This window comes from Scardinius erythrophthalmus (assembly GCF_964197995.2).
Source record: "Scardinius erythrophthalmus genome assembly, chromosome: 8".
NCBI lineage: Eukaryota > Metazoa > Chordata > Actinopteri > Cypriniformes > Leuciscidae > Scardinius > Scardinius erythrophthalmus.
The window spans coordinates 2,130,303-2,147,112 of NC_138228.1; the positions used below are offsets into that span (position 1 = coordinate 2,130,303).

Consider the following 16,810-nt stretch of genomic DNA (forward strand, 5'->3'; position numbering starts at 1 on the left):
TGGGGATGGAGAATCACACCCAGATTAGCTTCGGTTAAACAGGCGTATGATCATTTGGTTAATGTGTAAGCTAGATTTATGCCTATTTTTCACATCTTCATGGACACAACAATGATTTCCCTTGTGTGTTAATATTTTTCCTTGTAATTATGTATGGTTTTCAAAAAATGTGAACTGCTGCGTCTGTGTAGATGAGAGTAGCAAAGTGTGTGTGTGTTGTGCTCACGCTACATTATGGCCAAGCATGTGCCCTTAAAATAGCATCTGAACGCGCCACTGACTTTAGACGAGGTTTCTCCTGGTCTGTGGAGGAATTGTTTTCTGAAACTGCAAAATAGCACCAGGGAACGTTTGCGCCGGAACACGCCTCCTCTTTTCCCTGAACCGCCCCCGGGAGCGCAAGTTCATTCCCTAATTTACCGACGTGCGTCTGTGGAGGGAAAAGTCCGCTGTGCGTCGGGTGCAAAATAGGAATGAAACATGCGTCGCTGTACAAAGTCAATAGCGCTGGGTGCAAGATAGGGCCCTGAGGTATGGGGCAAAACATACAACATCATAAAAAACATGCATTCAAACAATAAATGTGCAATCAGAATTGGCAATAAACAAACTGAAGTCTTCACTCGAGGACTGCCCACTATCAGCTCTTCAATATACACTGATGAATCGCCAAAACTTCTCCTAAATCACGGATTCGACAAATGGGATAAACATCCGATACCTAATACACCTAATAACACATGCAGGGCAGAATTATGCCGGTATCCTCTATTAATCCACTTTGAGAAAAGAGCCATTACATTTGAAAACATCTAAAATTGAGTGACCCCAACTCTTACTATAAAGCCCTTAAAAACCATGAAGTGAACGCTGAGAAGAGCACAGCAAAGTACATCAATTCCTGCCACACACACACACACACACACACACACTGGTGTGAAGACCCTATATTGGAATTGCTCCGTTTATTATTTCTTCCCGTTTTTCCACGCTTGTGCAATACAGAATTTGTTCTACTTTGATCATTTTTTATTTTCCATGCTCATATAAATGCTTTGACAATACAATGTACAATTTTTCATGCCAATAAAGCTCACTTAAATTTGAATTTGAATTAGAGAGAGAGAGAGAGAGAGAGAGAGAGAGAGAGAGCAAGTGTGTGTGTGTGTCTGTGTGAGAGAGAGAGAGAGAGTGTGTGTGTGTGTCTGTATGTGTGTGCCAAACACACGAGTGGTCGGGGGTGAACAGAATGCAGGATGGGACACATTCGGTATTCAGTTCAACACAAGCTCATCTTCATCTAGTATCCTGCGCTTCAACACTTTCATCAATGTTTACGTGAATCTCAACCGGTCAAGAACATGTGTCGATCATATTTCACATGCTTTTATGTTAATTATTAGTATACATTATAATGTTAAGTATTTGTACAAGATTTTTTTACGACCTCCGTGTGCGAGTAGTGCAGTAATCTTAATAGTCTTAAAATAGCTGTTTTCTTTTTGCAAAAAATCTATATTTCTAAATATTATTTAGTAGACATAATAACTTATTTTTAATTAAAATTAAAATACTTTTTTCAGTTCATTTGATTACGTGGTGAAATGTGACCTGGTCTCGTTTTCATTCAGTCATTTTCTCCTTTTTGTGTCTTTGCAAAACGATTAGACATTATAAAATATTCACCAAAATACTATCAAGCATCAAAAATCCTGAACAGCGTTAATTGACGAGTTTACAGCAGCCTGATGGGAAGAAGCTCGCTCTGGTTGTGAATGTATAGAGACAGAAATAGGACAGGGACAATCCGTCAGGATGAGGGATCGTGTGTTTCTGTCGTCTAACAGGCCGCGGGCCGCACCGAGAGTGACATCATCGCGTTACGTAACCAGGCAACGCTTAAAGTGAGCTTTGACATGATGGTCTGGGCATGCTCAGTGCGCTTGACGGCGTGTCACAACAAATTGGCTTAACAGTGAGGAACACGCAGGCGAGCTCAGACTGTGCCGGCTCTCGGGGGATGCTGGAACATAATACACTTCATATGCATGCAAACATTATCTGTGGTTATCAATATAATCCACTGTCTACAATATTAGAGAATGAGGGAATTTCACAAAGCCTGGCAAGAACATGCATGGATCGACTATATTTCACCACATAATATAAATTAATAATAAGGCCTAATTTTTTATATGCATTAATTTAAGCTTATTTACATTCAAATTATAAAGTAACATTTTAAGAATAAAAGTCATAGTATTACAGTTTTTACTGAACATAAATAAAATATAAATAACATTTTTGGAATACGCCAAAAAAAAAAAAGGATTTATTTTGTCAGGTACTAATTTATGCTTATTTAAATAAAAATTTTAATTGAAAAGAAAATCACAGTATTACAGTTTTAACTGTTATATTAATAAAGAATTAATATGATATGCAATATGCAATTTTTGTAATATGCAAAACAATAATGGTACTTGTAAGGTAATAATTGATGCTTATTAAATATAAATTAAAAATTAAAATGTAAGAAATAAAAATCTTATATATCTTTAGTAATGTGTATAATTTTATATCAGGTACTAATTTGTTCTAATTTAAATAAAAATATTTAAAAAAAACAGTATTACAGTTTTTATTGTAATATAAATAAAATAAATAAATCTCTTTTTGTAATATGCAAAAAAATTGTTGTATTGTTTATTTTATTGTATATTGCTGGAATATTGTTAGGTACTAATTTATGCTTATTTAAATTATATATATATATATATATATATATATATATATATATATATATATATATATATATATATATATATATGATAAATAAATAAAATCTCTTTAGTAAAGTGCAAATAACAATGGTTTATTTATATCTCAGGTACTAATTTATGCTTAAAATGTTTTTAAAAAAAATCATAGTATTACATTTTTTTTACAGTAATATAAAATGATGTACACTAATAAGAAACACCAGTGAGAATCATAAAAACATTTCCGTGAGTCATTTTTTCTTTCCTCTTTTGAGTCCTACAGTCTGAAATCTACAGTCGCCGCACGTTTGACTGGTTATGAAGTCCTGGTGATGATTGACAGCGGCTCTCGAGAGGCAGTGAGGATTCAGGACCAGAACTCTTGCTGTTCTCTCAGCTGAGTTTATTTTAAGGTGAAGAGAGGCTAATTGCAACTCTAAACAATAGCTAATTATAACCCAGGTTAGGTCTCTACTGGATGGCAACAGCGTTTCGATGGTGTTAACGGCATGTTAATGAGTTTTTGACAGGATTTCTTACCTTTGACCTCAATGGTAGCATTGGCATTTGGAGCTGATTTAAAGGTGTAAACGCACATGTATTCACCAGCATCATCTGCCCTCGGTTTACTTAACCTACAAAACAAGAAACAAAATCACTGCCAGCTCAAAAATAGAACATCTCTAAAAAATAAATAAAACTCTTAAAGGAACAGTTCACCAAAAAAAAAGAAAAAGCCTCCTCATGTCACTTGTATGCTGTTCTTTTTCATGCATCAAGCTTACATTGATTGCACTATATTTCAAGTCTCCTAAAGATGTGTGAGGGACATTTACATTATATGCATTTGGCAGATAAGTACTTTCACATTGCATTCAAGGTACGCATTACATCAGATCAGCTCATGCATTGCATTCCCCGGGAATCGAGCCCACGACCTTGCCTTCGCATCATGCATCAGAACATTTAATCTTTACTCACAGACAGTCTTCCAGAAGCTCTGAAATCTTACGTGCATTCATATTAAAAAAGGGTGCAACATTTTAGAAAACGCCACTGATCCTGGGTTAGAGAATGGAGAAAGATTTCAGGCAAATAACTTGAATTTTTTATCTTTTCATCACAACTAGCAAATGACTTCAGAAGGCTTGAAATAAAACTCTTTTTGCAGTTCATTATACCTTGTCACTATATAAAATTGCAACAGAAAATAACAGCATACAGGGTTTTGGAATGACATGAAAGCATTCTCAGGCGCACTATTGCTCTAGGAGCCGATATTAATCATGGAGATATATTGCATTATTAATCGCCAGACAGAACTCTATTGCGAGGATGTTTTCAGAGAGCAGTTTTCAGGTGGAGATGTGTTTTGTTGGACAGAGCTAGAGCTTCCGGCGCCGTGCTGTCGACTCAGGAGTGAAGCGTCTCTACTGAGTCTGTGACATGAGTCTGACAGCAGATCGCCTTCCGCCACATCACTCACTCTGATGAGACGTGTTACTAAAGAGATTTTGTGCTCCAACATCCTGATTGTCCTCAGTATCCTGAGATGCTACACTCAAATACTCATATATTACAGACTCCACGGGCGGAAGGGAAACTGGAAAAAATGCCGAAGTCAAAAGAGAGAAATTGACAAATTATATCATTTTTATATCAAAATGAATAAATATTTTGCTTAAATAGAACCATTAAGTGATTTATGCATCGTGACATTATTTTCATTATATGATTGGCATTACTGTAATGCAAAATAAACCAAAAACATTCTCATTAATAATGCTGAAATGAATGTGATAATTCTCATGAAAATGTGTCATATTTCACCCCAAAATGAAATGGAAAACAAAGTGCTAAATTAAATTTATATCATAATTATATTTTACATTTAAATTCTATTTCACATTTGCAAAAATGAATAATTTTTAAAGCATTAAATAATATATAATATATATAAAACATAATATGTATAAAACTTTAAAAACAAAATATTATAAAAAATATTAGATAATAAAAATATCTATGAATGATATTACATTAATATGTTTGTTTTCTATTTGATTTTGGGTGAAATATGACACATTTTAATGAGATTCATCCTCCTGTCAGATGTATTTGAAGCACTAATCAGTGCAGTCGATTTCATATTTTAATGCTAAACTACTGGAAACCCTTAATCTATCAATTTAAGCATGTTTCCTGTAGTTTTTAATAATCTGAGGGATGAAATGATTAATCTGTGGTAATTGACATCATGCCACAGATGCAGCAGAGACGCATTCAGTCGGTAAACCTGAAGCAAAAAGCACATTTTCCATTGAAATCTCACTTGAACATTGTGTGTTTGTGCGCGGTCTTTGTGTTGGCGATCTCCTGTCCGTTCTTCATCCAGAAGCTTTCCTGGTGTATGCTGTGCGAGTTCGTGAGGTTACACTGAAGGATGATGGGTAATTCCTGCCCGGTTTTAGGCTGCAAAATCTCCTGATCGGAAGCATTGATTCGTGGCTCTGAAACGAAGACAGAGTTCTGGACAGTTAGAGAACACAACATCACAAACTTAGTGGACATTCGTGTTTCCTCGAGACCTTCCTGGACGTGTACCTGTGTTGGTTGCACACCAAATAATGTTAACAAATCTTGTAAATTAGGTTCAACATATGTCCATTTATAGATTATTTAGAAGTTTAAAGGGACAGTTCACTCAAAGATGAAGATTCGGTCAAAATTTTACTGTCGTTTAAAACCTGTATGACTTTCTTTCTTTAGATGAATCGAAGAAAGTGGACTGTGACCAATGACTCTTAAGCTCCAAAACAGGACAAAAACAAAATAAAAGTTTAAGTCAAGTGAAGCCAGAAGATTGGACATTCAGACATAAATTAATCTTAAATTTCCCACAGAAGTCATTCAGGTTTCAAAAGACATGATTTTTTTTTTTTTTTTTTTTTTGGTGAACCATTCCTTTTAAGAGCATCTATATCTCCATACTCGCCTTAATGTATGCCTGAAATTGGACAAAAATGGCATAACATTTCTTTGAGATGAACAAAAAATTAGAAAATAGACACTCAATTCACAGCCGAGGACAATCAAGAATGAAAGTGAACATGCAGTTTCTGATCTGATCACAATATAAGCCTCATCAGTTCAACACAAGACCACTTTTACAGCAAAATCATCTTGTGTTTCCATTAAATCCAGTTAAACATGGATGATTTGTGTGCAAAATGTCTATTTAACACTGCCACAGTTTCTGTTCATCTTGGCAGATATCAGTGGTCAAAGTTTATCTCTACTAGTAATGCTTTTATTTTATTTTATAAAAACAAATAATCTACACGTGCACATTTGTACAGAATTGAAACGCACAAAGTCCCATACGTCCTTATTCATGAAATATTTTAGCTATATGGAGGATGCTTTTAGCTATCAATGAAACACTCAAAAATATTGGCCTAAGTTTGAGATTTATGCATTTGAATGGCATAGAAAATCTCCATTCATTTGGATTACAGAGTTTTAACATAAACTAATAAATTTAGGGCCAGATTTACTTCTGTAGCGTGAGAGCACAATCTACTGACGACATGCAAATTAAAGAACCCAGATGCAGATCATTTCCATAATGACCAACGCAATCTACCAAGAGCCGCGCAAATTAGCGTCTGGATTAAGACATGCTTGTTTAAGGTGGTAAATAATGGCGCAAATACTAGTAAATTGACGAGCGCAAACTGCGAACTCTCCTCCCATAAATTTTGCATCTGAAAGGGAAACTCCTACAAATGCATATGCACTAAGGTGCAAAATATCCTCATCTTTTTAGCGCTCATCTTTCACGGCGTGTCTTTAGTAAATCCTGACAGTAGTTTTTAACGCCAAAAGAGGGTTTGCGCTGGAGTGAGCGTTTAGAAAATCTGGCCCTATTAATAATGTGATGCATATTAATATGCATTATTGCATATTGCATAATATGCAGTATTGGATAATATGCATATTGATATGCATATTGTCAGTCATGCATAAAATAAACAGGTAAGATGTCAAATCTGTCCTCACACCCTCAGCCGTTGTAGTCGAAACACAGCAGTGTTAACAGTTTCTAGTAATTCAATGCCGCAAAAAAACGCAAAGTATAGTGTTATAAATGTACATGCATTTAATTTTTTTTTTTTTAATATAATATAAAAAACTTTGAAACATTGGGACTTGTGCGCAAATAACAAATATCGCTATTTTTATGTATTTTTGTACATTATGTTTGTATTTTATGTATTTTTACAATATTTTTATGGTCAAACTTTTTTATCTAAATGTACAGGCTTTAATCAGATGAGAAAGTGTCCATTAGTAAATCTGGCCCTATTAATAATGTGATGCATATTTATATGCATTATTGCATATTGCATAATTTGCATATTAATATGCATGTGTCGGTCATGCATAAAATAAACAGGTAAGATGTCAAATCTGCCGTCACACCCTCAGCCATTGTAGTCGAAACACAGCAGCGGTAACTGGTTTCTTGTAATTCAATGCCGCAAAAAAATGCAAAGTATAGTTTTATAAATGTACATGCAATTCTAAAAAATTGAAAATATAAAAAACTTTTACAGGTTCACCATGCTCATTAAGATTTACAATGCTTACTGTGGCAAAAGTCTGGGACCACAATCTCAAATAACAAAATATCACTACTTTTTAATGGTCAAACTTTTCCTTCTAAATGTACAGGCTTTGATCAGATGATAAAGTGCCTGTTGTGTGTCGAGCGGCTCTACCGTAGCAACCTCAGCATCCAGAAGGAAAATAATCACCCAGCGCTCGTACAGTAAAACCTCTAGATATCATTCCCACTCTGGGGGAGGAGCATCGGATGAGCCAATTAACATTCCTCACACCTTCTCCTGCAGTTTGCTTTATCCGAGGGGAACGCTACTGCCAGTTCTCTATCTCTCTCTCTCTCGGCCACACACACACACACACACACACACACACACACACACACTCATATCAGTGTGGAGATCCAGTCGAAGGTCATCTGGAGGACACCTGCTAAGAGGAAAGAGTTTAATGGTCAATCAGTGGATTTAATTTCCGGCTCACAATCCTCGGCCAAAAACAACAAGAAATCGATTTTTCCGCCAGGAAGAAAACTGTGAAGAGAAGTTTTGGGGGTGAAAATATTAACACGCTAAAGCCTCTACACACACACAAGCACGCTGAAACCTATGAAGCTCGACAAGACCACCGTAAATCTCCTGACAAACTATACATCATCCGCATGTATAGCCTGTTATATGCATGTGACGATGCCGGATCACATGCATATAATATGAAAACACTGACTCTCAGTAATGACAGAATATGAAGCATGTCATAAACAGACGCATGTTTTCTTCAGCAAGTGAAGATGATGGACAGTAATCCCTGATCTTCAGTTTAACATGCACAAATAATCACGTTTGAGGATCTGAATATAATGTCATTACTGAATCACAGGCAAATGTAAAGAAGGCACAAGGTCATCCTCCGGCACACGGGGCAGGTTTATAACAGATGGCCCACCCAGATAATCTTAGGATTTTTAGTTTTTTCTCAAGGTACTAAGATAAGGAATTGCCGTGTAACTGAACTGACCCCTTGTGTCTTCTTCCTGGTCCCATCCACCCTTTCCCAAGGACAAAAATGCACGGATAAAATCCGGCATGACTTCAAAGCGCCGTCAGGCTTTACGCTCTGCACACGGTGTCGGGCTTTGAAGGAAATAAAAAACCCACGCAGTGCAACAAAAAACTGAAAAACAAACAGACTAAATGAAACAAAAATGTTAACCAGAAACGGGAAGCAGTGATGGAAGGAGGAGTGAGGAGGAGGAGGAGAGGCAGACAGGGAGCGAGGGATTTGTCTGGGTTTGTGGTCATCCATAACAAGAGGCTCAAGGGCATTAGGAGAGGACAGGGACTGAGAGACTATTGAATTCAGCGGGAATCCTCAAAGTCTGCCAAAAGGAAAGGGTGACATTCGGACACACCAGGGTCAAACCATAGGAAAATACAGAAGGAATCAATACAATACTGTCCCAAGTCAAAGAAAAATAACTCAAAGGAACATAATATGGGGTTTCGTTTTATTTTTTGTTTGTTGGCGGTGTGAGCAAATTCACAATTTCGTTATATTTTTCACTCCAAACTTGTTTTATGTATTACATAATCATGTGTTAATGACTATTTTGGGATGATCTGGTAAATCAAAGGTGCTTCCTGTCATTTGATTCTTTCCTCTTTTTATATGAAGAACACAAACCAAAAGATCAGATCTCAAATGAACATAATATGAGCACAATCACAATTTTGTTATAGATATTTTGGTAACACTTTATTTTACAGTGTCCTTGTTACATGTTACATGTACTTACCATAGTAATAACAGTAAATTATGCATAATTACATGCAACTAACCCTCAATCAAACCCTAATCATACCCTAACCTTATAGCAAGTACTTAATATTACTTAGTACTTAAATATATAATGACACTGTAACAATGACACCTTAAAATAAAGTGCAACCAATATTTTCCTCTCCAAATATGCTTTATGTATTACATAATCATGTGTTAATGACTATCTTGGGATGATCTGATGATTTAAATACTTTGTAAATCAAAGGTGCTTCCTGTCATTTGGTTCTTTCCTCTTTTTATATGAAGAACACAAACCAAAAGATCAGATAACATTCATAACAAAAAATTTCATAAAACAGAAATTGCACTATAAATATGAGTGAAAGTGCATATCATAAAATAGCCGAAATACACCAGGGTTGTGCAAAATTTAGAATTAAAGAAGTGACTCACTTTCAGTTCAAGAGTGTGAAGTTGAACTGAACTGCCAAAGAATACCAGGATTTGATTTGAGTGCATTCATTTTCTCCACTGAGAAATTTATTGTTAACAATAACCTTTAAAGATTTAAACCCCGGCTTACTGTGAGCTACGAGCTTACGATGGTATTTGATTCCATTGAAGCCGTCAGCCTGCATTATTTCAGCTTATTTTTTTAAATAATCATGTTTAACAGTGGAATTTAAGTGAAAAACTACATTACCCATGATGCTGTGCAGAATGCACCAAAAGTGCTCTTTAGCTCCGCCCACTTCCATGAAGCACTGCGAATGACGAAATGAGACGATCTCGCTTTGAAAACCTAAGAGTCGTTTTTATAATTCTACATCATTTTTAATTTGATTATACCGTTCGCAATGCTTCATGGGATTGTAGTTATTTCATCACTAAAGTGGTTTAGTACACCTTATATTTTTGTCTGATTTTCAAAAACTTTTTTGCTTTGTTTTTTTTTTTAAACAAAGTTGACAAAAATTCTAATTTCTAATTTAAAATGCAATTCAACTTTCAGTTTGCCACCTCAACTTTTAAAAAGCATGGTTAAGCAGTTCAGCTCTGAAAGATGCGAAACCTTGATGATTAAACACATGTAATGCACATCAGCTCTGGATTCATATGGTTGCAGTTACACTAAATCACTCCCATTAAAATCAAAGTATCAGAGTAAACAAACATTACACCACAGGCATCCACCTTATTTTTAACGCAAGAGCCGGATATGCAACTTGAATGTACAAGGCTTCTAGTTAAGTCCATTATGTTGCTTGATATTGCAAACAGGAATTTGTTTATCATCACGATCATTAAACAGTTTGAGCATTAGTGCACTTGTTATTCTTCTACTTCATAGAGGCGAATCAATCGAAGTCTCACACATTCACAGACAATAGTGTGTATGCATGTGACGTCACCGTCAGCCGGAGTGACTGCGCTTACACACACTGAGTGGCAATAAGTTTTCAGCGTGAATGATGTGAAAAACACACAAAACACATCTAAAACGGGAAAGAGCTTTGAGATCGACTGTACAACTAGATTTGACAAGAAATCTGAGGAATATTTTCACAGACTGACGAAAGCTACAGAACAGAGAAGCAAATGGATTCACAGAAACAAATGGATCCAGGCAGAGAAAGCTGGATTTGCAGTTTTCATTGTGTGTCAATATGCTGAATTATGGGGTTACATCATACACTATATACTGTATTGTTATATATTGTATTGACAACTCATCAATTAAATATTTACCATCGTATATTCTGCATAATTGGACGTTTTTAAATAAACTGACAAAAACTAGCTGAATGATATGATGATATATATAACACTGATATAAGTGATCACATGGATTTACACCTATGGGGCCCTATTTTAACGATCTGAAACGCAAGTATCAAACGCGAAACGCAAGTAACTTTGTGGGCGGATCTCGCAAATCTAAAATGTGTTGGTCTGAAGTCGCTTCATTACTCATAGGTGTGGTTTGGGCGTAACGTGAAATAAACCAATCAGAGCGTCATCTCACATTCCCTTTAAGAGCAGGCGCGCTTGTTCCATGGCGGATTGCTATTATAACGGCGGATTGCTATTATAATGGTGGATTTGCCAGGAGCGGTTCACAGCCGAGGAGACCGGCGTTCTCGTCAGGGCCGTAAAACACAGAGAAGTGACATTGGGGATGGAGAAACACACACAGATTAGCTTCGGTTAAACAGGCGTATGATAATTTGGGTAAATGTGTAAGCTAGATTTATGCCTATTTTTCACATCTTCATGGACACAATGATTTCCCTCGTGTGGAATATTTCTCCTTGTAATAATGTATGGTTTTCTAAAAATGAGAATTGCTGCGTCTGTGTAGATGAGAGAAGCAAAGTGTGTGTGTGTTGTGCTCACGCTACATTATGGCCAAGCATGCGCCCTTAAAATAGCATCTGAACGCGCCACTGACTTTAGACGAGGTTTCTCCTGGTCTGTGGAGGAATTGTTTTCTGAATCTGTAAAATAGCACCAGGGAACGTTTGCGCCGGGACACGCCTCCTCTTTTCGCTGAACCGCACCCGGGAGCGCAAGTTCATTCCCTAATTTCCCGCTGAAAGTCCGCTGTGCGCGGGTGCAAAATAGGAATGATACATGCATCGCTGTACAAAGTCAATTGCGCTGGGTGCAAGATAGGGCCTATATTGTATTTATATAAAGCGTTCACAGGCATGGAAATCAGGCTCATATTAACGTGAGGAAACACGATTCCTGCTGCATGTCAATATCCATGATCACTGGATCTTTGGTAAGTTGTAAAAAACACTAAATCGAGTCAAACTTTTAGTTTAAACTGGTAATCATTTGTTTTACTGGCGTTTTTCACAGTTTCTCCTATTAAATCCAGTCATGCATTTTTTTTTTTTTTTTGCCACTCAGTCCGGCTGAGGAGGCGTTTTCCACTGGGAAAGTGACGTCAGTGCATATCCTCTATGGCTTACTTCTGTTTTGCAAAATAAGGTGGATAAACGTGAGCTCTAGACTAGTTCAGCTGGAGAGATCTCAGCATCTCTAGCTCTACAGTACACAGATAACTCACTCTGCAACACGGATATGGTGGCTTGCGTTCGGATCCAGCTGATGGCCGGGTTCTGGCGCAGGTCGTTGCGTCGCGGGTCGTTGCTGGCCCGACACTCGTAGATCCCGGCGTCCTCCAGCGTGAGGCGAGAGATGGCCAGAACGCTCACGCCGTTGCTCCCGTAGGCCGTGTTGATGGACACCCGCCGCTTACGGGCCCCGTCCCAAAGCTGCTTGAAGGAGTCGGCCCTGTTAATATCAGCATACCACCACTGGATCTCCGGCACCGGGCTCCCGACCACGTCACAGTACAGCTCAAACGCGTCTCCCGTGAGCTTGATCTCCGACATCGGAGACTTCACAAACCCAGCTGGAGGGGAAAGTGTGGGAGAAGAGGGATGTGCGAGAGAAAACCAAAGCGTCCGATCAGTTGGAGAACACAAAACAAGTATGATCCAAATGCAAATCATGAAGAAACAAGCCACAAATCAGAGATGAGTGGAAAACAGTTTGGGAATATTGTGGAAGAGAGAATAACAGGTTAATGGACGCTCTTCATTTTACATCACAGTATAACATGACCTTCAAGGCTCGAAAGTACATCCCAGTAAAACTGTGAAGGGATAGTTCAGCCATAAATAAAACTTTGGCCATCATTTTCTCTAATGGCACACAAAAATAAATGTTAAAGAATAACAGCATACAGGTTTGGAACGGCATGAGTAAATGATGGCAAAATGTTCATTTTTGAGTGAATTTTCCCATTAGAACTCATTCTCATACATGTTTACATAGTATTTCTACACATACTCTATGAAAATGATTGTTAGAGTCTGTTTTACAAGAAAATATTCCAGTTTTTCAAGTTTCAAGCCATAATTGTAACACTTTACAATAAGGTCCCATTAGTTAACAGTGGTTAATGCATTAACTTACAATGTGCAAGATGTGTAGTTAACAATATAGTTAACTAAGGTTAATTAATGCAACCTTACTGTGAAGTGTTACCAAATATAGTGCTTTTTTTCATACATATTAAACTGATGCTCTTACCAATATCTTATACATGACAGACAAGAAGAGAAAGTCATTTGCACATAAAGGAATACGTGCGGTCTGAAAGGACACAGCGTTTTGCTTCATATTAGCAGGATCATTTACTGTCTTCTCTAAACGCTCAAGGAAACGGCGAGTCTGCTTTTCACATCAGTCATGCCCTTTTTCAATGTCTCTTTTGTAGAAAATATAGCATGGATAAATGGTTATGTAGAATAAAAGCTTCTACTTTAAGATAATTTTTTATCAAGTTTAATAATAATTTTCATAAGCAACATTTCTATCTTTACCAATATCTTTTCCAGTGAATCATACTAAAAATCCTTAAAGTGCTGCTAGTTTTAAAGATCAAAGTTCAGGTACACAAATACAGTTATTGTCTCCAAAAATAAAGTTTTCAGTGATTCCAGTCTCACTTCCTGTTACAAACCTACATAACAATGTAACTAATTAGCATAATGCCAGCCTGTGGTCTTGATTGGCTGAGCAGCGTCTCTTAGCTCCGCCCTCAAACACTGTAGTGTATCTGAGACTGGAAGAGTTTGGTTCGTGTTGTTCGTGTGGAGAAGACGCTGTTTTCTGAGATTGATACGGTAAAACCCACGCCATCGTCACTGTTCGTATCACTGTGATCAAGAGCTGAGATTCAGATATGATAATGAGCGTTTGCTTTCTGACCAATCACAGCAGAGCAGCTCTCAGAGAGGCGGAGCTTAGAGAGACTGAATCCTTGATCAAAAGTGTTTCAGACACTGAGAGAAAAGAGCTGATGCTGCAGTGGAGATTATGAGGATATTAAAGTGTTTTTGACCTTGGATGACTGTAAATCTGTTGTCGGAGACGCCAAAACAACATTAGGAATCTTAAAAATAACATAATGGGGGCACTTAAAAAACAAGAATTTACTTGAGAAGCAAAATAGAAAATACAGATGTTATGTAGAATAAATGCATTTAAGATCATTTTTCATTTACAATTTTGCCTATTGAAATTTGATTCTAAAAATGCAATGCATCTACACAATAGATGTAGATATGCGTTTTTTAACCACCATTTTTGTCTTTACCAATATATTTCCAGTAAAAACCTTTAAAAACCAGAATGTATGTAAGAAGCAACATCTTTCTTGCTATATATAAATATTATAAATTTGACTTTTACTTGATTTGTTTCTCTCCCCTCATTGGTAAACTGCATAAACATTAAAACAAGAAAGCATTTTGTCAATGAGAAGGGAAAAATAAACTGAATCCAAGATAGCAAGTCTTGCTATTTCACACATTTTTGCTCCTCTAATAAATGTATCTGGATGTTTAGATTTTTTTTTCACTGGAAAACAAGACAGAAACACACATTTGTCTTGTTTTTGTTTTGCAGTGAGCCTCTAAGCGCTTAAGAAAAGGTATTTTGCAAAGCTCCAGATGGCCAAAACACCAGCATCTCTACTTATCCTGGGAAACAGTGAGATCCAAAGAGATGATGCCCTGCGAGATGAAGTTATTATCATCAGGGATTACCGGGCCTGTAAATGAAATGATTTCTGAAGGTTTGCAGGAGTTCACAGCTCTCGCGGTAAGACCCACGGAAAGGTGATTCAGAAATACGCTCGCATCGCACATCAGATCCACTCGTGACTCCATTACGCTCGACCCCTGGTGGTTTTACATCGCTCCTGTTTACGCTATCAGATTGTCACATGATGTATGCGTGAGATGTCAGAGCTGACTAATGCACAGGTGGTGTGAGCCACAAACATGCAACCTTAGTCACACACAGTCTGGAGGAGATTCATCTAATCATCATCACACACAAGATATCACGGAGACGAGAAAACGTGAGGTTTATCATCTACTGTGTCTCACACTGCAGACATTGTTTTCCACTACTAATATCTATACCTTCTTAAATCAAGATACATTTACTTGAGCAGGAAAATCACATTAGAAAATGTATTAAAATTAAGTGACTTTATGCTTAAAACAAGAACTAATATTTGCCAATGGGGGCAGAAAAACAAAACTAGGTTTTCCTTTGAAATAAGCTTATTTTCCTCACCCATTGGGAGATATTTTCCTTGTTTTAGGAATAAACTCCCTTCATTATTTATTTATTATTTATTTTTTACAGTAAACAAGACTTAATACCTTCAGCAATTTTGCTTCTCCAGTGAATGTATCTTTATTTAGTCATTTAGAACTGAAAAACAAGACAAAAATATTTGGTAACACTTTATTTTACAGTTACACATGTTACATGCACTTACCATAGTAATAACAGTAAATGATGCATAATTACATGCAACTAACCCTCAACCAAACCCTAATCCTATAGTAAGTACATGTAGTTAATTAATATTACACAGTAATTAAATATATAATTACACTGTAACAATAACACCTTCAAATAAAGTGTAACCGAATATTTTTCTGCAGTTGTTTCTCCTAAAATGTAGAAGTCAGTAACACTAGGTTCATTAGTTAAAGTTGGTTAATGCATTAATTAACATGAACTTACGATGAGCAACACATTTGTTTCAGTATTTTTTAATCTTTGTTTACATTAGTTAATAAAAATGCAGCTGTTCAATATTAGTTCAGGTTTATTAAATAATATTAACTTTTGATTGTAATAATGTATAAGAAAAATTAACATTAAATGCTTTAGAAGTATTTGTCATTGTTAGTTCATAACTAATGAAACCTTATTGTTAAGTGTTACTAACACTCTTCTATATAGAAGGTTCTATAGAGAACTCTAGGGTTCTTGACTCAATTTTAAAGAACCCTTTACGCCAAATGTCTTAAATGATTGCATAATACTTGCATACTACATGTTTAAGGGGGTATTTCATTTTTTCTCTCTCCTAGTGATAAAGTATATTTACAGGCTGCTTAAAGGGGTCATATCATGAGAATCTGACTTTTCCCGTGTTTAAAGCAATATTTCACCGATTAGCATAAATGACCCAATTTAAATACACATTCATCTTTCCAGCAGTGAGATATATATATATACATATAGATGCTATAATCGGGTCTCCGGTGCTTCTACCAACACAGAAAACGTGAAAAGTGAAACTCAGTAAGTTTGTTCTGGTGAGCCTTTCTCTGCAAGCATGTCAAAATATTACACACACACACACACACACACACACACACACACGCACGCACGCACGCAAGCACACTCACACACACACATGTCTGGTTTACTATCTTTGTGGGGACTCTCCATAGACGTAATGGTTTTTATACTGTACACACTGTATATTCTATCCCCTTACACTAACCCTATCCCTAAACCTACCCATCACTGAAAACTTTCTGCATTTTTACATTTCCAAAAAAACTAATTCTGCATGATTTATAAGCTTGTTTACCCATGGGGACCTCAATTTAGGTCCCCACTGTGACACGAGTCCCCATGAGTCTGTGTGCATTCAGGTTGAAGTCCCCACCGGGATAGAAAAACAGGTACACACACACACACACACACACACACACACACACACACACACACACACACACACA

At 36.7% G+C, this 16,810-nt stretch overlaps 1 protein-coding gene across 1 annotated transcript in view; it reads right to left on the minus strand.

Annotated features, from left to right (window-relative positions):
* Window positions 1–16,810, minus strand: part of nptnb (neuroplastin b) — a 65,804-nt gene that overhangs the window by 31,598 nt on the left and 17,396 nt on the right. The window contains exons 4-6 of the mRNA XM_081371951.1: window positions 12,250–12,597; window positions 5,095–5,272; window positions 3,303–3,397 (exon numbers count right to left, since the gene is read on the minus strand). Coding sequence (XP_081228077.1) covers window positions 3,303–3,397; window positions 5,095–5,272; window positions 12,250–12,597 — 621 coding nt within the window. The remainder of the gene's footprint in view (window positions 1–3,302; window positions 3,398–5,094; window positions 5,273–12,249; window positions 12,598–16,810) is intronic.